The sequence below is a fragment of the Eubalaena glacialis genome, chromosome 18 (genome assembly GCF_028564815.1).
Source record: "Eubalaena glacialis isolate mEubGla1 chromosome 18, mEubGla1.1.hap2.+ XY, whole genome shotgun sequence".
In the NCBI taxonomy this organism is placed as follows: Eukaryota; Metazoa; Chordata; class Mammalia; order Artiodactyla; family Balaenidae; genus Eubalaena; species Eubalaena glacialis.
This window is the reverse complement of record NC_083733.1, coordinates 69,632,837-69,655,524: the sequence shown is the minus strand read 5'-3', so window position 1 is coordinate 69,655,524 and position 22,688 is coordinate 69,632,837. Positions and strand designations below refer to the sequence as shown.

Sequence of the window (22,688 nt, the reverse complement as noted above, 5' to 3'; positions counted from 1 at the left end):
AACAAGGACCTACTGTATAGCACAGGGAACTCTGCTCAATGTTATGTGGCAGGCTGCATGGGAGGGGAGTTTGGGGGAGAATGGATGCGTGTATATGTATGGCTCAGTCCCTTTGCAGTGCACCTGAATTTATCACAACATTGTTAATCGGCTATACTCCAATATAAAATTAAAAGTTTAAAAGAAAAAAAAAAAAGAAAAAACTTCTCCTCCAAAAACATCAGGGATTTGGGGGTTTTTGAGCACAAGCCACCCATTCTCTTTGCTTGGCCCTGCAATAAACCTTTCTCTGCTCCAAACTCCAATGTTTTGGTTTGCTTGGCCTCACTGTGCGTTGGGCACAGGAACTTGCATTCAGCAACAAGAGAAAAAGAGTGGGAAATAGAAGGAGTCAGGGGCTTATAAAGACAAAAAGCCATGAGGTTGTTAAAAGTTGCCTGGTGAGAATGGTGTCGGACTCTGACCCGAGTCGGGAGATACCTGTCCTGAAAGAATCATGAGTTGTTTTGGGGTAAGGGTCCGGTAAGTAACTTGAGTTTCTGGCAAATGTTCTGGATGCCTTCATTAGGGCAATGAGTGGTCAAAAGGTCAGATTCCATCCAGGCTGAGACATGCATAAATCATAATTCCTTAATGGCCTCCTGGCTCCATTTTAGAGAGGTCTCTTAGCAACAGAAACTCCATTTTGATTTTCCTTTCACAAACCGTAGTCTCTATGAGGACTTCATCCAGATTTTGTTTTTACAATTCTAGGTAAGGGAAGTATTTCCCAGCCAGACATAATATCCATTTCCATTAAACACTGAGGTAAAGTCGACAAAACTTTATATCCTGGAAACTTCTCTTTGAAACTGCACAACCCAGATGGGACTTGAACCCACTGTCTTTTAATTGAATTCGCACACTTTGTTTCAGGACTTAATGAAGCTCAGGTTCTTTATGTCTCATCGCATAAAGAATTTAGTGAGAGACAAAGTGATATGCAAGAAGCGGATTTATTTAGAGATAACATATTCCATAGACAGAATATGGTCCGTCTCAAAAGTCTTGAGAGTGGCCCCAAAATATGGGGTGGTTAGTTTTCATGGGCTTGGTAATTTCATAGGCTAATGAGTGGGAGGATTATTCGAACTATTTTGAGGAAGGGGAGGATTCCCAGGAATTGGGCCACCACCCACCTTTTGGACTTTTATGGTCTGCCTCAGAACTGTCATGGTGTCTGTGGGTATGTCATTTAGCATGTCATTGTATTACAACGAGTGTATAATGAGGTTCAAGGTCTACTGGAAGTGGAGTCTTCCACCATCTTGGACCTAGTTGGTCCAATATGACAAGTTTTTGTCATATCCTCAATGGTTATGTTATTCGTTTAAAATTGTGCCCTACCCCCTTCCCTCCTGTTTCATCTTTTCCACTCTGACCATTTTACCCACTCTTGTGCAAAAGGCTTTGGGTCCACAGTAAAGGGTGAAGCCAAGGGACCCTGCCCTTTACCTTGACTAATTTGCCTAACCACTGCCCCAAGTGACTGCTGGTCAGGTTACTTATAGAAATCTTGGCTTTCAGGTTTTTTAATGTCTCCAAACTGGGGTAAATAGAGCAGACTTGTTTGGGGCCATTTAATGTTGAGTCTCAGCAGGGGGTCCATTTGGCCCATTCAATCTTTGGTAGTGCTGGATTAAAACTTTTGTCTCAACCCCATCAATATCTGCTAGATTCAACCCATTTCTTTTTGGTCGCTTGGCTTGGCTTGTGGGATCTTAGTTCCCTGACCAGGGTTTGAACCAGGGCCCTTGGCAGTGAGAGCACGGAGTCCTAACCACTGGACTGCCAGGGAATTCCCTAGATTCATCCCATTTCTGAATAGCCATCTGAAGATTTCCAAACTGCTAAGACAAGTCATATTACTCGTTCCTTTATGTTTCCTCTTTGTTTCGCTCATATTAGTATTTCCTTTATTCACCTCATTTCTTAAAAACTTAAAAAAAATTTTCACTTTCTTGGGAAGAGTCCCTTGACACTGATAAAAACATTGTTAATTAATAAGAGACTGGGAAGAGTCCTAGGGGAGAGTCAAGGGACTCTTCTCACTCTCTTATTAATTAATATGTTTGTATCAGCATTTCTTTTTTTTTTAATATTAATGTATTTTATATCATTTAGGGTTTTATTGGAGAAGAAAAATCAGGTTGGGTGACATGGACTAAGAGGATTTTAAGGATTTTTTTTTTTTAAATAAATTTATTTATTTATTTTTGGCTGTGTTGGGTCTTCGTTTCTCTGCTAGGGCCTTCTCCAGTTGCGGCAAGCGGGGGCCACTCTTCATCGCGGTGCGCGGGCCTCTCACCGTCGCGGCCTCTCTTGCTGCGGAGCACAGGCTCCAGACGCGCAGGCTCAGTAGTTGTGGCTCACGGGCCCAGTTGCTCTCCGGCATGTGGGATCTTCCCAGACCAGGGCTCGAACCCGTGTCCCCTGCATTGGCAGGCAGACTCTCAACCACTGTGCCACCAGGGAAGCCCTGTATCAGCATTTGTAATACCCATGAAGGGAAACTGAGACAGCAAGCATTTCCATAAGGTTTCCCTGAACTGTTTTTGGTTTTTGCAACAAGGTCATATGGGGTGCCCATGTGAAAGGAGCTCCTTGAACTACGGCATTTACCATGACCTGGGTAATGGGCATATTCAGCTGGTGAGTATCCCCGTCATCATAAAGCCAGTCCCACACGGCTTGCATACAAAGCATAGCATCTGCTTCGCCTGGGATGCTCCACCTGGCATTCACTGGGGGAGATGGACCTTCCCCCTTCTCAGGCTAAACAAACTTTACAGTGGCTTTTATCCAGTCCACCAGGCTGGCTGTTCCCTCAGCAACAACCTCCTGTGTGTCTGGATCACATATAGACATCTGTGATTATTTCACAGTGACCTGTGGGTCCTGCTGTAACCCAAACACGCTCTTCCACTCTGCAGCACTTGAAACCAAACACATAGCCCCCAAATTATTTACTCTCATAATCCATTTTAGCAAAGGTTCCTCAGGAAGCTGATGATGCTGATCCACAAAATGTAACAACTCCTTCACACTGTCAACTGGGGGGGGGGGGGGGAAGGATTTCATACAACTTTCTCCATCTAATAGATATTAATATGTTTTAATTATGATCTGTATGTTTTTACACTGGATTGAATCCTTCCCTTGCAGACAGGCTACTGCCTCTTCTGTGGCTAATGTCTTTTTGGAAAAGATTATCCCTACCTGGGGAACTCCTCTCGAACTTCATAGTGATCGAGGAACAATTTTACTGGTCAGGTGCTTCAACATGTCTGTGCTGTTTGGTCAGTTTTACAATATTTTCACTGTGCTTACTGCTCTCAATCCTCTGATTTAGTCAAATGCACTAACAGCTTTATTAAAACTCAGTTGGCAAGATTTGTAGAGGCCCTGCAAACACCGTGGCCAAAAGCATTGCCATTGGTCCTTCTAAATCTCAGATCCCCCACTTTGGGACTCGTAAACTCTCACCCTCTGAGATAGTCACAGGATGCACAATTCACTTGGTTCCTGCTTCTTTTGACCCACAACTGATAAGAGATACTCCAATTTAGCAAAGGCCTGATTGCTTCTATTAAAAATAACCATGTTTTGGTAGAGCAATCTTTTCATAGTGTGCCCTCAGGAGACAAATATCTTAAGCATCACATTTTGCAACCTGGAAATTTCATCTATTGGAAAAGACACTTCCAGAAGAACGCTCTTCAACCTGGCTGGGAAGGCCCCTATCAAGTACTGCTACCCAGCCCTTGTGCCACCAAACTCCAAGGAACAGACTCTTGGATTCACATGACACCTAAAGAAAGTGCTGATTCCTGACTGGATCTGCACATCATTGGTGACCTGAGAGGAAAGATTTCCCAGAATTGAAGCAGAGGACATCTGATGAGACAGCTTTCCCAAGATATCTGAACCAGGCCTGTCAGAAGTTTGTCACCAACCATTTGGTGGTAGGATAATGCTTCATAAGATCTCCAATGTTTATGATCTTGATAACATGGACTTCAGCTAAAAAGTGCCTAAGACTTGAATGTGACCTTAATAGGTTTCTAATCTGTGTACTTTTCCTCGGACCTGAGACACTGCACCCAGGAAATGTCTTTCCTGACAGAGAGGAACAAAAAGTCACTGAATTTTGGGAATTTCCTGGCGGTCCAGTGGTTAGGACTCTGCGCTTTCACAGCCAAGGGCCCGGTTCGGTTTCTGGTCTGGGAACTAGGATCCCACAACCCTCCTGCCTCAGCAACGGGGGTGGGGAGGAAGGGCGGAGAATGTGAAAAATTAATAAACAGAATCTTTGGACTTCCCTGGTGGCGCAGGGGTTAAGAATCCGCCTGCCAATGCAGGGGACACGGGTTCGAGCCCTGGTCCGGGAAGATCCCACATGCCGCGGAGCAACTAAGCCCGTGCACCACAACTACTGAGCCTGTGCTCTAAAGCCCAAGAACCACAACTACTGAGCCCACGTGCTGCAACTACTGAACCCTGCGCGCCTAGAGCCCGTGCTCCGCAACAAGAGAAGCCACCGCAATGCGAAACCCGCCCACCGCAACCAAGAGTAGACCCCGCTCGCCGCAACTAGAGAAAGCCTGCACACAGCAACGAAGACCCAATGCAGCCAAAAATTTTAAAAAATAAGATAAAAACAGAAACTTCAATTAAATAGAGTTGGGAGACCAGAAGGGGGAGCTCTCATGACCTGCACTGATAGCAGAACCCAAGGGGAAGAAGAAAGACTGCTCTTCTTTCCTGTCAAGGACTCAGCCAATGAAAAGCCTCAGACGCTGTTTACTACAGCCCTCCCAACTTCCTTTTCTTTACTGTAAAAGCATTCTCCTTCCCTTGCTGGGTAGGGACTTGCAAGTGGCTCAACATGGTTGCAGATTCTCTGCAATTCTCAGCTAATCCCAAATAAACTCATCTTTGCTGGAGAAATATCTGGCAGTCTATTCGTTTCAGGTCAACACTTCACCTGAATAATAAATGAAGTACAAACCTAGCTTTAGCTCATCTTTTTACCAATGAACACATCATCCGATCAACTACCTCAACTATTTTTAAAATAAATAAATAAATATAAAATAAATAAATGTATTTGGCTGCGCCAGGTCTTAGTTACGGCACGCGGGCTCTTCATTGCCGCATGCAGGATCTTTCTTTTCTTTTTTAGTTGCAGCATGCGGGATCTAGTTCCCTGACCAGGGATCAAACCCATGCCCCCTGCATTGGGAGCGCAGAGTCTTAATCATTGGACCACCAGGGAAGTCCCTCAATTACCTCATCTTGCACAACTTACCTCATCTTCCTCTTTTTGCCATAAAAACCCCTCTCCTGTAATTGAGACAATAATTGGGTTTCTACCTAAACCTGTGTGCCCCAAACTGCAATTCTTTGATCTCAAATAAGCTCTTTGCCTCTTGAAGTGGACTCCTGTTTCCTAGTTTGGCGTAAGAAATAATTTAGGGTTTGGGGTTTTTTTTGCGGGGGGGAGCTCAAAGCTATACAGAGGCTCCTAGTCGAAAACTAAGAAAACTTTTAAAATCTGTGATAGAAAGAGGAGCATTGAGGTATTATAATTTTGTGATAAAAATTTCAAGGAGAAAGAGGAGCATTGAGAGAGAACAATACTTTTAAGTCTTTTAGTAGCCTCCACACTTTGCTATACTGAAAGGAATTGCAGATTCGGACCCTAAAGGAATGTAAGGTGGGAACTGTCACAAGCAAGGCAGACACTTGAATCTAGTAAGAAAGTGTTTCAGGAAGATTTGGAAAACACTAGCTCAACTGGGAGGCAACTTGATAATTTCCAACAGCCAACACGGTCCTGTTTCCAGGCTCCTTCTTTGAGAAGGTCCATGTCCTGAAAAGGCAGATCTCTGGCATATAATAGCAGTAATGAGAAACCAGGATTCCCCTCCACCTGTGTGACAAACCAGAATGAAAAAGCATCCTGGGAATTGCTCTCTGGGGCTCTCATCTTTCCTAGACCTAACAAGGGCCTCCTGGGCACAAGTGAGCACTTCCCTGGTGCTCCCTGCATGAAAACCATCAATCCTATACAGAAGAGACAGACTCATAAGACACTAGTATTAAGCATGTTAAACATTAGCTCTTTCAATCTTCACCATTCTGCAGGGTAAGCATTCCTCTATTGTCAAATTCGTGTTTTTCTTTTTTAATGGTGAGAAAACTGGAGGTCTGGGTTACTGAAGGCACTCATCCAAAGTTAATACCTTGTAAAGAGTCCGCGCCAAAACTACCTAACAAAACCAACAGCAGATGCCATTCATGTGAGCACAAACTGGGTGCAAAACATCTGATGTGCTCTGGCCCATTGCGTGTCTTAACAGCTCCAGAGGATGAGCATTATCCTTGTTCCCCTTGCATACAGCTCGAGACACGGAGACACGGAAAAGTCAGGCCCTGCCTGATGTCATATCACCACCCCAGTGCACTTGACCGAGTCTAAAAGCTCTGGGAAAATCCTCTGAAGATATATTTTTTTAATTCTTTGGTGACTTACTAACTGTAGAGCGCTGAGAAGAATATTCCAAAGACAGGGAAAAGTACATGTGAAGGACAAGTAGTGGGAAGGGGTGTGAGCATTCAGGAAACTGAGGTAGAGGGTGGAGAGAGAATGAAGGACACTTTGTGTCAAGATGCTGAACTGAGCAGATACAATTATTTGTGGAGATATTAACTTAGCTGACCCATAAACCCAATGTAGTATATTTGTAAATTTCAAATCTTTAGAAATTAAACTTTAGTCTTCTATAAACTACAATACTGTGATAATTTTTTTCCATGGTAGTAGAAGATGTACTTTCTGTTTTAAAATTGAAATTATGAAATCACTGTTGTTTGTTCAAAAAGTCATCCTGGTAGGGATACTGTAGAAACTTTCAAAAATATAATTTATAAATATCTATATACATAAACCAAATGTTTAAAGACACTTGAAAGTATGCAAAAGCTCTGAGAGTTTCCTGTTTTTTCTTACCTGGTAACCTAGAAGTCAAGGCCATTATTAAAAATTATACTTTTTCAATTTTTCCTTGAGAAAACAGCTTTGAGCAAGATTGTGTTTAGCAATGTAAAGAGCTGACTACATCAAAACCATTAGAAGTCTAATGTTTCTTTCCTTTACTAGGTTAGTATAATTTCTTACATTTTCCAGTGTCTTTTTCAAAAACTTTTTTTTTTTGGTTGTATTGTTTTTAACCCTTAAACTCTATAAAGTTTCATTAATCTTCAAATCCTTTTCAGGAAACATCTAAGAGATTTTTCAACCGGTATTCCTGTTTTTCTCATCTCAGTCTAAAGAAGTGACTGATCCCTGGACTGTGTGTGCACAGAAGAGAAATGAATGTTCTAATAAACTTTCTTTTCCAACCCGGGATTTAGGAAGTCTTTGACAATGCCAGAGATTAGAACACAACCAAGTTGAATGTCCATGGAGGAGGGCTTCCTCCATGTGGAAATTGCAAATTCAAGGGACACTGAGCAGGAATTCCCTGGCAGTCCAGTGGTTAGGACTCCGCACTTCCACTGCAGGGGGCTCGGGTTCGATCCCTGGTTAGGGAACTAAGATCCTGCATGCCGTGCTGCGTGGCCAAAAAAAAAAAAAAAGGACACTGAGCTACTTCAGCCAGCTTAGGAGAATACTGAAGAGGAAAAGAAAAGAAAGGAAAGGTGGTGGGATATAAGAAGAAAAGGGGCAAGGTTTAGGCAGATTCACCAGTGAGGAAGTTTTAACTTATTCATAAATTACCTAAAGCAAGTCCCCCTAAGTGTTACTAGGAGGGGAGGGGAGGGGAGGGGAGGGGAGGGGAGGGGAGGGGAGGGGAGGGGAGGAAATTCTGATTAACCAATGGCCCACTTTCTATACACGGTGTGATGAGGCTTCCAAATGCAATTTAGAATAGCAATGCCTCCTTGAAAGATGTTAGTCAAGGGTATCTTCTTAAGTGGATCCATTAGTTGCTAAAATGTCAATAACCTAAAATAGAAAATGAAATACAACAAACTAAATGCTGTATGAAATAAAAACTTGTGTAATCACAGTCAAAAACTATTTCAAATCAATTTATAACACAGAATTTTGACTACACGTATTTTGTGGAATGTGTCCTAAGACCTGTGGAAATAAAGGCCAACCACATGAGAACACTCAAAGCCTATTTATTCAGAGCTACAAATCATGGCTTGACAGTGCTGAATATCTAGACCTAAGAAGTGATCAAGAATGTTAACGATTAAACTTTAAAAGTAGATGCTGTATGTGGCCACTACGTTGTGTACAGTACACAAAATATTTATGAAATACTCCCGTATTCAAAAACAATAATTTTTATAGCAAAGAAGTCACATTACTGAAGAATGAATAAAGTTCCAACATAAGTTTTTGTTGTTTCACTATCTTCTTAATTGCTAGAAAAAAAGAGAAACTGCTGGGACTTCCCTGGTGGTGCAGTAAATAAGACTACGTGCTCGCAATGTGGGGAGCCCAGGTTCGATCCCTGATCAGGGAACTAGATCCCACATGCATGCTGCAACTAAGAGTTCACATGCCACAACTAAGGAGCCCACCTGCTGCAACTAAGGAGCCCACCTGCTACAACTAAGACTGGGTGCAACCAAATAAAAATGAATAATAAGCCTGTCTCCTTAAAAAAAAAAAGAGAGAGAGAGAGAGGGAGAAACTGCCAAAATTCTTTTTTTGTTTTTAATTCTTTTTATTTATATATTTATTTTTGGCTGCAGATTGCGGGATCTTAGTTCCCTGACCAGAGAACTAACCTGGGCCCTCAGCAGTGAAAGTGCAGAGTCTTAACCACTGGACCACCAGGAAATTCCCCAAAATTCATTTTAAAAAACAAGCAATAGATATGCACAGATATTTTACCAAAACCAACATACAACTGGCAAATACAGGCATACTTTGTTTTATTGCACTCCGCTTTACTGCACTTTGCAGATGTTTGTTTGTTTGTTTGTTTTTAATTGAAGGTTTCTGGCAACTCTATATTGAGCAAGTCTACTGGTGCCATATTTCCAACAGCATTTGCTTGCTTCACGTCTGTGTCACATCTTGGTAATTCTTGCAATACTGCAAATATTATCATCATTATTATATTTCTTATGGTGATCTGTGATCTCTGATGTTACTACTGCAAAAACCTTACAACTAGCTGAAGGCTCAGATGATAGTCAACATTCTAAGCAATAAAGTATTTTTAAATTAAGGTATGTATTTTTTTTAGACATAATGCTATTGCACACCTAACAGACTACAGTATAGCATAAACATTACTTTTACATGCACTAGAAAACCAAAAACTTCATGTGACTTGCTTTATTGTGATACTGGCTTTATTGCAGTGGTCTAAAACCCAACTCATCATATTTCTGAGGTATGCCTGTAAACAAATGAAAAAATGCTCAACATCATGCAACATCAGGGAAAGGCAACTAAACCATAGTGGGATACAGTTACATACTTATTAAAAAGGTCAACATTTTAAAAGACTAACTATACCCACTACTGGCAAGGATATGGAAAAACTGTATGTCTCATACACTGCTGGCAGGAATACAAAAGATCACAATTTGCAATTTCTTAAAAAGTTATCTACCCACTTATCCTGTAACTCAGGCATTGCACCCACCCCCACCCCCCACCCCACCCCACCAAATTAACACAAGATAAATGAAACATATGTATGCGAAGAACTAGATTCAAATATCTTAGCAGGTTTATTTGCAACAATCAGAAACTGGAAAGAACTCAAATATGCATAAAAAGACAAAAGAATAAACAAATAGTGGTGCACCCACAAACTGTCATACTTCTAAGCAATACAAAAAACAAAAACAAAACTACTCATTTAAGCACCATTGATGACTATCAAAATGAGTAAGCCACATGAGGCTACTCAAAGGAAAAAAAGTGTAAACACTTTATGAGTAGAATCATATACAATTCTAAAATGGAAGCTAACCTATTATAATGGAAAGTAAACCAATGCTTGCCTGGAGAGCAGAGATAGTACAGAAAGAGACATTATTAAAGGGCATGAAGTAAACCAGAGGATGATGGAGAGGCTCATTATTATGATTGTGGTGGTGGTTTTATGGATTTACATGAATGTCAAAACTTGTCAAAATGTTAAGTTTAAATATAATCAGTTTGTTGTATGTCACTTATACCTTACTAAAGCTCTGAAAATATGATTCAAAACAGAAAGCTAGATTTCCTACAATTCTGGAAAATTAGTTTGGCAAACCTCTACTGACTCCACCAACTCTTTCCTCATGTCTGGGAGGGATACCTTGCCTTAGTGGTGGCAAATATCAGAAGCAAAAAGGCAATTTCCACCAAATTCAATGGGAATGCAGGCTGGGTTACAAAGGGCACAACTCGTCTTCACTATCCTCATTTTCCTACACAGCAAGAGATTTGAGGTGAACACGCACATGTGCTACAGGAATCCACAGAACATTTATAATTTTTTCCTCTCACAACAGCCTCCCTACACAAGATACACAGTTCTGGAGGCCATGAGAATTTCTGCACCTGCTCATCCTTCATAGCTATAGGGACTGGAACATTGTGGAGGTCCCTTCAAAACAGTCACATTCCAACAAGCTTGTGGCAGTCTCTTCCCCTCCCTACAATACCAGTGTTCCTGTAACAAATGATTCCCCTGCCCGTACAATCATATAACCTATGCTGCCACTATCTGGAATTCTGGACATGAGGGTACATGGCTCCAATGCAAGACCTGGGAAAGATTTCCCTTACCACCTGGACACAATGCAATACTCCCCGTGAACAAGACAATTTCTTCTTGCTTTAAGAAGCACCAAAGGTTATCACAACAGCCCCTCTACAGATTGACCACTGAACCAACAAAATACCAACACATCCAGGTTACAAATAAGGATCACATCCCTGCAGTCTTTTCTTGGAGGCCTTGGGCAGCAATGCCAACTAGGACAAAACTAGAGAGAAGTATACTCTACATCATATTGTTCCCTCTGAGGCGCACAGAATTTGGGATCCCACAAGAAAGCTCTTTAGCCCTGTTGTCACAACTCAGTTGTTTTCAAATCACCACAGTGTACAGAATCCCAAGATTAAAGGAGCTTAAAGAGTAAGGCCTCCATTTTCACACAAACCAGTACAGTGGGAAGCAGGCTGTTCCTGGGCTGGAGACATGAAGCACAGGAAAATCCCAACACAGCAGTCACATGAGACCAACAACATCCCTGAAAAAAGTAGTCCCGGTCGTAAGTTACCAGCAGACTCCTCTAGGCCAAAAATTGGTCAGATCAGTGATGTAACCCATCAAACGAATTAGAAAGGAATGAGTGCTCAGGATTATAAAGGCTCCCACAAACAGGACAATATCAAGGTCTCCTTCCCTGGACTCGCTGGGGTGGTTCAATGATGCACATCATGAACACCTGCCACATGGTAGTGGTGAAATGGCTTTTGCTATGGAACTGGCAATGACGTAAATCTGGTAAGGGCCCTGGGCAGGTTAAGAAATGCACTGAAGCTCCCATAAACCTGGAATTTAAGTGGTTTATTGGGTGTATTGGCAGATAGCACCCTCATAAGGGATCTCCCCAGTGTTATACTGAACAATCCATCCCTGGACAACTACTCTTTTTCTGAAGTGAACTTTGCCGTATCCAATGAAATAAGACTGAAGGCTGTGAACTCTCCAGTATGAAATGAGGCTACAGTTTTGGCTAAAGGTTTCCCACACTTATCACATCCATAAGCCCATTAACCAATGTGAACATTATGGTGTTCTATGAGACTGGAGTTTTAGGTAAAGGATTTCCAACATTTCCTACAACGTAAGGACTTTCTGCAGTGTGAACACTCCTGTGTTTAATGAACCTGGAGTTTTTAGCAAAGGATTTCCCACATTCACAGCACTCATATGGCTTTGATCCAGTGTGAGTTCTCTGATGTTGAAAAACAGAGCTTGGGCTAACCAACTTCCCAAATTTTCTTTACTTATAAGACTTTTCTCCAGTGAACTCTCTGATGTCGAAGGACTGAAGAACTTTGGGCAAATGCTTTCCCACACTCACTGCACTCATAAGGCCTTTCTCCAGTGTGAATTCTCCTGTGTTTAATGAAGGTTGAATTATCAGCAAAGGATTTCCCACATTCAGTGCACTCATAAGGCCAGTGTGAAGTCTCTGATGTTGATGAAGAGCAGAGCTTTGATTAAAAGTTTTCCCACATTCGCTGCACTCATAAGGCCTTTCTCCAGTGTGAATTCTCCTGTGTTTAATGAAGGTTGAATTATCAGCAAAGGATTTCCCACATTCAGTGCACTCATAAGGCCAGTGTGAAGTCTCTGATGTTGATGAAGAGCAGAGCTTTGATTAAAAGTTTTCCCACATTCGCTGCACTCATAAGGCCTTTCTCCAGTGTGAATTCTCTGATGTTGAAGAAGTGCAGAGTTTTGGCTAAATGATTTCCCGCATTCGTTGCATTTATATGGCCTTTCCCTGGTGTGAACTCTCTGATGTATAATGAGGTGGGATTTCTTGCTAAAGAATTTCCTACATTCCCCACACTCATATGGCCTTTCTCCAGTGTGAACTCTCTGATGTCGGAAGAGTGAAGAGCTTTGGCAAAATGCTTTTCCACATTCACTGCATTTATAAGGCCTTTCTCCAGTATGAACTCTCCTATGTTTAATGAGTCTGGAGTTTACAGCAAAGGATTTTCCACATTCAGTGCACTCATAAGGCTTTGATCCAGTGTGAAGTCTCTGATGCTGACGGAGCAGAGAGTTTTGCATAAAAGTTCTACCACATTCATTGCACTCATAAGGCCTTTCCCTAGTGTGAATTCTCCAATGTTGAAGGAGGGTAGAGCTTTGGCTAAACGATTTTGCATATTCATCACATTCATATGGCTTTTGTTTCATGTGAACTCTCTTGTGTGTAAAGAGGTTGGAGCACTGAGTAAATGATTTCCCACATTCTGTACATTCATAAGGCCTATCTCTAGTGTTACTTCTCTGGTGTTCAATGAGGTTGGACTTTCTGTTAAATAATATCCCATGTTCCCCAGGTTCAAAAGTTCTTTCTCCACTGTAAACTTTCTGATGTTGACTGAGGTTACAGCTTCTCTCACACTGATTACACATAAAACATCTTTCTCTAGTGAGGAGTCTCTGGTGCTGAACAAGTGTGTGTTTGGGGCTGAAAGCTTTTGTGCATTCTTCCCAGTTATGATAAGTTTTTCCCCTCTGAAAGGCCACCCCACACTCGGTTCTGCTGTTTGACCTCTCCCAGGTGTGAGTGGCCCATTGCTGGAGAAATTGAGAACTGGCCAAGAAGTCCTTCCCAACCACCCTGAAGACTAATGGCTTCCCTGACACATGGCACTTGCAGTTCTTCACAAATGAGGCTCTGTCCACATCTCTTCTGAAGGGTTTCTCCCTGATGCACTGCTTCTGATGCTGATGAAGGTTTGTGCTTACATACAATTGTTTCCCACATGTCCCACACCTATGTAATTTCTGCTTTGAATGTGTTCCTTGATATTCATCCAAGTACAAAAAGTCTCTCAATATCTGGACACATATTTCACAAGGGTGGGCCTTTTTGAAGGACGGATTTGCCTTGGGACTCCTGATCTGTGACACTCTTTGAACAGAAATATGCTGCTCAAAAGAAGCCTTCTCATTCTCCACTTCATGGCAACAACCTAAAAGCAAGAAATGTTGGTGAAGTACATGTTGACTTCAGTGGGAGGGGGGAGCCCACACACCAGTGTGTGTCTGACAAACTCATGAATGAGTTTGTGTGATTGTTTACATGAACACGGAGTTGGGTTCAAGTTGATGACATGGTTGTTAGCAATACTGGGCTATAAAGGCCACAGGATGGGGGAAGACCACATGAGAGAAAAGACACAACCATGTGATGTGTCATAGGGAGGAGAGGCAGGATGAAAAATTAGTTAAAGTCGACTGTTAAAAAATTAGTTACAAACAACTGTCAGCAGGACCTTGTCTGCTGCTAACACATGACTGCAATGTAGATGGGTATTTCCAGGCCCAAGAAAACAGGACTGCAACAGAACAGCTGTTGGTCAGGAACATTTTAAGAATGGGTACATGTTTGATTATAGAAAATATATGGGCCAACGTTAGAGAATGCACAGATAAAGCAGTGAGAAAAGTGGGTGATACAGGGAATTTAGAGATGTGAGGATTAGCCACAGGCTGGAATAAAAGTGGAAGAATCACAGTGCAGAATTGACAAGTCAGCACTGTTAAGAATGGGGCAGAAAAAGCAAAAATAAGGTGTGGCCACTGGAAGTAGCATCAAAACACTAGTCAAACAGAACAAATTTCTGGTATCACTTGAACACAGGACTATCGTACACTCCCATAGTGCTACTGTACAGCAGCCCTTTGAGCCCATTTGGCTGAGTCTGAATTCATATCCATCCTGTGGACAAATAAGGGCTCTCCACCCCACTTCCAAAATGAACAAGTGTATGGGACCTGGATGATGAAAATACCAGGGGAAAGACACCACCTGTGAGCAGCTGACCCATACTCATCACATCATAGACCACAGAAAAACATCTAAATACTATTAAGAGAACTTTGGAAAGAGGTCCTGCAAGAAGTCCATGGTCTACATCAGAGAATTAATTCCCAGCACAGGCAGTCATGAGGAAATGTCAGTGAAAACAAGGAAGTAGAATCTGAGGTGCAAGGATGACGTGCATCTGGACAACATCACCCAGAAGGAAGAGGGCAAGTATGGTGGGATACATTAGGCTGAATGGAAGACTCCTGACCCTGGATCCTTCCAGGGGAGGCCGTAGAGAAGCAGATATGGGGCCTCTTCAGGGAGAACAGATGGCAGTGCAAACACCTCAGCCCAACCAACCATAGCAACAACTCAGCGAACTGGGGGAAAAAAGCAGTGACCATGGTCCTGACATGAAAAGGACAGACTTGTCTCTGGGGAAAAGGAAAGGGCAGAGACTAGTTCAGGGCATGGGGAAAGGTTTGAGGTTCTTACCCAGGGAGGTTATAAGTGCCAAGTTCTCCAGCATCACATCACGGTACAGGTATCTTTGAGCCTCATCAAGGAGACCCCATTCCTCCCAGGAAAAGGTCACAGCTACATCTTCAAAGTTCACACTGACCTGCCATGATGGTGACAGATAAAACCACAAACAGTCCACTTCTGAGAAGTCACAATCTATTTCCCCACACATCTACCCTATGACCATCCATCACCCAAGCTTCCCAACTCAGAGGATCAATCAGGCCCTGACACCATGGTGTGGCTGTCTCCCCAGGGGCCCACTGACCACTAGGTACAACCACCAGGAACAAGAGGCAGGTGGATGAACATATATCTCAGCTATAGGCCTGGCATAAAGGGATCCACCCCCTCCTGACAAGCAATTCCCCTGGTGTGGCCATCGTCCTGAAATTATCAATGCAGTGCCCTGGAACCATCAGACATGTTCCCTCTTCAAGCACACATCACTTCTTAAACTGCACATCCCTCAGTCTCAGTATCCCACAGCCACGCATGACCATGGCCACCAACACCTCACTCTCCCACACCACAGCCATCTCCCTCCCCTCCCCACGTTACTTGTATTTAAATCAGTTCCTCCTAACCACACCACAGGGCTATGATGGTGGCCGAACACATGACACCTGCGACTGGACCGATGAGACTGACAGCAGTTTCTTAATCACATAAATTCACACCTCTGAGAACAGGACACCACTCACCACAAAGGCATACATGGGAAAAAACAACACACACAGGGGCTGTGGGATGGAACCTTTGTAGGATGAAGGGGTTGGGATGTTCCAAGGAGGATGTGATTGTCTTATCTGAATAATTCTGAGGGCTGGTAGGGAACTGATACCTGCTACAAAGAAGCTCCTGGTTTGCTTTGTAAAAATCGTTGTTAGGCTAGGAGACGTTATCCGAAGGAACACTGTGGGGAGAGGAACTTGCACTCAGGCCATTTGAGGGCACCCAGGTTTCACCAAGCGCGAAGGAAGCACATCATATTGGGTTTAGGCCTTACCCCACAACTCGGCAGACAGCATCCACAGTACAACTGGTAAAGTCAAACAGGACCCAGTATGACCACAGACCTCCCACAATTCCCAATGGCAGCATCAGAAATCATCTATAAAGGCCTTACTGCATGACTCTGATCCTTGCCTCAAATTTAAGGAATAGAACCACGTGTGGATCTCAGATACCCATAGTCCCATGCTACTTCTGTGCTGCCCTTGTTGTCCCTCGGCAATGACAACCTTTCTCTGCTCCCTTACCTTCATTCAAACTCCAGCCCCATTACTCGCCCTCCCCAAGCCTAGTGATTCTCACAGATGACCTTATTTGCTCATGGCCATATACACCAGGTTGAATGAAACACCCCAGGTCCTACCAAAGTCCTCACAAATCTTGGTGAGCCTATATAGTGGTGAATAAGCACCAGCTCTGGCTTGAGTGTCATATGCATGAATTACCCCTTGCTTCTACATCCATCTCATGTCCACTCTTCTCTTGGAAGCCCTGGCCACCTGCCAGACTATCTTGTCTCATACACCAAACCTTCATGGCCATTTACCTACATTTATGAAGGCTGACACCATCACCCAGGTACACAAGCAAGAGACCCAATCCTCTGCCCCCATCCTCCACACCTCTCCCCTTAAAAGCTTTGCCACCACAACCCGAAGCTTGCCTCTCCTAAATGTGAGCCACAGGTCATTCACCTTGGTCCACACTCTAGTTACATTTTGGATGTCTCTAACCTGAATCACTCCCAAGAATTCCAAACCTGTATGTTAGATGTTCATTTGATGCCTCTACTCAGTGGTGTCTGAAATATCTCAGACTCTTAACATGGTCAAAAAAAAACTCCTGCTAAACCCAGTGAATATTACACCTACTACCAACTTGCTCATCTCAACTGATGCAGCTTCCAACCCTACAGCTGCAAAGCCAGGGGTCATCACTGATCCCTGAGTTTCACTCCCTCACCACCCATGTTAGAAATCTAGCTGTCCCCTTTAAAAACATGCAGCCAGAATACAACCACATTTCCTAAGGCACACCCCTGCTCCATTAACCCTCACCTGGACTATGATAGTAGCCTCCACAATGATGGTCCTTCTTCCTCTCTCAAGCCCACAGTCTGTTTTCCAATCTAAACCCAAATGAAGCCTGTAAAGGCCTTGGTCACATCACCTCCCTACCGTGAGCCAAACCTCTAGAACACACACCTGACATCTCAGGCAGTTGTTCCCCTCCTGACTCCAAACCACCTACTATTTATTCCTACCTGAAAGAGAGGATCCCTGTGGTTCCTGAATATTCCTGAGCTCAATTTTACCTCTAGGCATTTGCACATCCTGGTACCATGTCTTGGGTTAACCATACACACCTGTTTACAATGGTTGCCAGAAATGGGAACACCTCCATATAATTCTAGCATGGACTTAGGACACTGGGCTTGGAGTTTTTCTGCATCCCCAGACTCAAGGAGGGGGAAAAATGGCATCAAGCATCTCAGGACACCACAATTCCAGGGAACATAGGGGTGAGAACAGGGCCGGTGAGGCAATGGGACACTCTACTTCCCTGTGCAGGTTCCATAGGCACTTCTCTAACCGTGAGAACCTGAGTGAAGAGGCAGGCCCTAAAGGAATGCGTCCATGGTGGGATTTGAGGGGCTCACTATACGTACTCCTGCCTGGCCTTCGAGCCAGGTGACCTCAGGCTGGCTGACTAACTTCTGGGCCTCAATGCTCAGTGTTGCCTCTTACCAGCTGTGGGACCCTGAACAAAGATTCAACCTCCTAGGACCTCAATGTCCTCATCAACCCTCTCCACCCTGTTCTTCCTTTAAACGGCTCTTGGGAATGCTCTAACCTCTGACGGAGATACTATCTTCCTTTATTCGAAACTCCCCATGGCCTTCAGAATCCTCGCAATAAAGTACAATCCTGAGTCGGTTACACCAGGCCTAATTCCGCTAACACTGTTCCCTATAAGCAAAAGGCTGACCCTAGGTTTCCCGAATCCTCCCGCCTCAGGCCAACTTCCGAGCCTTCGCATCTGCGGGTCCCTCCGCCAGTGACCCTCTGCCACGCGCCATCACACTGTCATAAACAGGGCCCCACCCACGACCGCTTCACTGTCCTGGGCACCGTGGCCTGGGCTGCGGGCACGTGAGCAGGCGCCCCGCACTCGGGGCTTTAGTGTCTGGTGGAGTGAGGTGGGTGAGGGGGCCCGGGGAACGAGCGTTTACCTGAGGCGGGTCCCTCAACGCCGCCGCCGCCATCGGACTCTGGGCGGAGCGGGGCCGGGAGCGGCGGGAGAGTCTGGGGGACGCGGGCATGGCGGTCCGTCTCCCGGGCCTGGCGCCGGGCACCCCGGGCGCCGTCACCGAACTTCAGATCCGCCTCTGTGCCTCGGGGACAGCGCCTCCTCCGGGACCTCCGGTTCCAGTCACTCCGGTCCTGACGCAGCGATCCGGAGCTGAACAGAACCAGAGCAGTTAAAATGGCCCCCTTGGGGAGGAGGCCAGAAGTCCCGTCCCCTACGCGTTGTGCCCAAACGGAAATCCCTTTTTTCTGCGCCTTCATTGGCTCAGCGACGCAGCCTTCAACGCAGGGCACTCTGGATCCTGTAGTTCCCAGTTTCCAGGAAAAAAGGCCAGGGTCCATCTCAAAGGGCGCCAGGAAATGACTCCTCCCTGTCCACGGCCAGAGCAGTGACTCGACCCTCTTAAAAGGGGCCAAACGTAAGGATGGTAGGGATGCGTTCTGCAGCTGATCGCCATAGGCATCCAGGCCATGAATTAGGATGACAAATCTTTCCCAGGATGCCAGGGGCAGCAATGCAAATTCTGTAACGAAACATTTTGTTCATTTTATCCTGAGTATTTGTAAATTTTTCTTGGTTATAAGGCAAATATTTTTAAAAATTTCCTTCATGCCGTTATGATTCTCATTTGTAGAATTGTAATTTATTTCTGGATACTAATCTTAAATATGGCAAACTTGAGGAAGTGTCGTAAATATGCCAGATATTCATGACGTTAGTTTTTGAAATTCTTCTATGTAGATAATCGTACATTTTGATATAAATTAAAGGTCTGTAAATCGTTTTCCAGTTATTTTAATTCTTTATTGTCTGTGTCATAGCACCAGCTAGACTGTCCAGTATACTTAATATAAGCACTAATAATGAGAGCCTTGTTTGCTTGCTAATTTTAAACCAAAATTTCTGATTTTATTACTAAAATGCTGGTTTATTGTAGTGTTTTCTTCGATACATTTTGACTAATTAATGATATATATTTTTTTCTGCATAGTTGTGGTGTTGTTTTCTAATGTGAATGGATCTATTTTTTTCTGCATTTGTTAAGATAAACGTTTTATAATTCATTAGTATATTCAATGCTATTAATGTATTTTCTAATACTAAACCATTCTTGAATTACTGAGATGCTTTTAACTTGTTCTACATTCTGGAAGTGCAGCTGAATTTAATAAGTTTTATGAGAATGCTATTCTAGTACCATAAAATGAGTTGGGGAATACAAATCTCTGAAAGATTTGGAATAAGTTTAGATTCCTCATTTCAGTGAATAATTCATATAACTCCCTTTCTACAAATCAGGGTCTTCCTACAAATCTGTCAGATAACTTAAAAGTAGGAAGTATCAAATAGATTTGATATTTGTTAGTTTGATCAGGAAAGACATGTCTGGGGACTTCCCTGGCGGTCTAGTGGTTAAGACTCCGCACTTCCAATGCAGGGGGTGCAGGTTCAATCCCTGGTCTGGCAACTGAGATCCTCCCACATGCTGCACGGCCAAAAGATTAAAAAGAAAGAAAAAAAAAGACATGTCTGGCGGGTTGACTTATTTATGGTTTCATTTTGTTATTTTATTTTTTAATCAGATTTACTGAGTTGTAATATAAAACTATAAGATACCAATGTTGTACATCGTGCTGATTTGACATATGTATACATTGTGAAACCATTCCCCCCATCTATTTAATTAACACATCATCACCTCATATATTCATCTTGTGTGTGTGTGAGAGAGAAAACATTTAAGTAATACTCTCTCAGCATATATCAATTATAAAATACAGTGTTATCCACTATACTCATCGTGTTTTACATTAGATGCTCAGACGTTATTCATTTTATACCTGAAAGTTTGTTCCCTTTCACCAACCTCTCCCTATTTCTTCCACCGCCCCCCTTAACCCCAGTAATATTTATACTCCCTATTTCTATGAGTTTGACTTTTTAAGGTTCTGCATAAAAGTGATACTATACAGTATTCTGCATAAAAGTGATACTATACTTTCTCTGTTTCACTTATTTCATGTAACACAATGCATTAAAGGTCCATTGATGTTGTCACAAATGGCAAGAGTTAGTCCTTTCTCATGGCTAGGTAGTATTCATATATATATATATATGGGCTCCCTATATATATCACATCTTCTTTATCCATTCGTCCACTGATGGACACTTAGGTTGTCTCCATATCTTGGGTATTGTGAAAAATGCTGTAATGAACATGGGAGAGCACATATCATTTCAATATCCTGTTTTCATTTCCTTTAGAATTATACCCATATGTGGAATTGCTGGATAGTAGGGTAGTTCTATTTTTAATTTTTTGAGGAAACTCTCTACTCTTTTCCACAGTAGTTGCACTAATTTACATTCCCAGAATCGGTGGACAAGGGTTCACATTTCTCGACATCCTAACACTGTTATCCCTTGTTTTTTGATGACTGCCATTCTAACATGTGTGAGGTGATATCTCATTATGGCCTTGCTTTGCATATTTAGTAATTTTGAACACGTTTCCATGTACTTGTTGCCCATTTTTATGTATTCTTTGGAAAATATGTCTATACAGTTCCATTGCTCATTTTTTAATTATTTACTTTGCTATTAAGTTGTATGAGTTCTTTATATATTTTAGATATTAACCCCTTATCAGATGTATGATTTGCAAATATTTCCTGCCATTCTGTATATTCCCATTTCATTTTGTTGATGGTTTCCTTTGCTATGCAGAAGCTTTTTCGATTGATGTGCTCCCACTTGTTTATTTTTGCTTTTATTATCTTTGCTTTTGGTGTCAAACCCAAAAAAATCAATGCCAAGGCAAATGGCAAGGAGCTTTCACCCTATGTTTTCTTCTAGAAGTTTTATAGTTCCAGGTGATGTGTTCAAATCTTTCGTCCATTTTGAGTTGATTTTTGTGTATGGTGTAAGATAGGGTTACAGTTTCGTTCTTTTGCGTCTCTCTCTGTTCCCCAACGCCATTTATTGAATAGACAATCCAGTCCTCATTGTGTATTCTTGACACCTTTGGTGTAAGCAAATTCACCATATGTGCACATGTTTATTTCTGGGCTCTATATTCTGTTCCATTGATCTATAGCTGTCTCTATGCCAATGGTGGGATTTAAAAGCTTAATTCCAATCCCTCATACTATACTGGGAGTATGATTGCATATTTCTAAAGTTAAATACACTCTGTAAATATTTATTGCGATTAAGTTCATGCAATAATCTGTAATGAGACTGTGTCCTTCCCATACCTCCATTCACAGAATCTTTACAATAGCGTCAAGGGTATGTTTCAGTAAATGACAGAGACTTGAATGATTTCCAGTTATCTAAGTAGCTCACCAACTAACTTTTGCTCCCAGTAGTCATAAGGTCATTTCTAACCCAGTCATAAATGAATAATTTTATGATGAAACATTAATATGTCATTATTCTTTTGTCTGATGACAAATAGCTAATGGACACTGTTAAGCAATGAAGCCACAGTAAATAAAGCATTTTATTTACGACACTGACATGACCCCACCATGTCACACAGTCAGAACCTTCAAAGTGAGCACTCTCTGACTTGGTTCGCTAACTTTGACTTTCTCAATTACCTCATTTCTTTGCATTTCTGCCCCCTATTCATTTTCCTTTTTTTTTTTTTTTTTTGGCCATGCCATGGGCTTGCGGATCTTAGTTCCCTGACCAGGAACTGAACCCAGGCCCCCAGCCGTGGAAGTGCAGAGTCCTAACCACTGGACCAGTCCTAACCCTGACCAGGAATTCCCCCTCTATTCATTTTCTATTGCCCCTGCAACAAATTAAGAAGCTTAAGACAGTTTCTATAGACAACATATAGTAGGATCTTGGTTTTCTACCTACTCTGAAAATCTCTTGTAATTGGTCTTTTGCTGTTCAAAGTGATTACTGATAGAGTTGGATTAATATATACCACATCTGTTACTAATTTGTGTTTGTTGCCCTTGCTCTTTGTTTGAATTTTTGTCTCACACTCTTTACCTGCTTTATGTGGTTTTCACTGAGGGTTTTATGATTCCATTTTATCTTGTTAGCATATCAGTTATATTTTTAGCTGTTGCTATAGAGTTTGTAGTAAACATCAACAACTAATCCAAGTCCACTTTCAAGTAACGCTTTTTCCACTTCACGTAGTGTACCTCATAATAATAAAATAATCCCAATTCTTCCCT

The 22,688-nt window shown here is 42.6% G+C and overlaps 1 protein-coding gene across 4 annotated transcripts in view; it reads right to left on the bottom strand.

The window, feature by feature from the left end:
* The window catches only part of LOC133077929 (zinc finger protein 256-like), a 67,172-nt gene extending 48,590 nt beyond the window's left edge, over positions 1–18,582 (bottom strand). For 3 of the 4 annotated variants that reach the window (XM_061172739.1, XM_061172740.1, XM_061172737.1), the window contains exon 1: positions 18,410–18,582. In XM_061172739.1, coding sequence (XP_061028722.1) covers positions 18,410–18,499 — 90 coding nt within the window. In that variant the 5' untranslated portion in view covers positions 18,500–18,582. Of the gene's footprint in view, positions 1–12,161; positions 13,802–15,135; positions 15,263–18,409 lie in introns of those variants that run through there. The other variant, XM_061172738.1, reaches the window with a different exon arrangement.
* Positions 18,583–22,688: the final 4,106 nt, after the last annotated feature.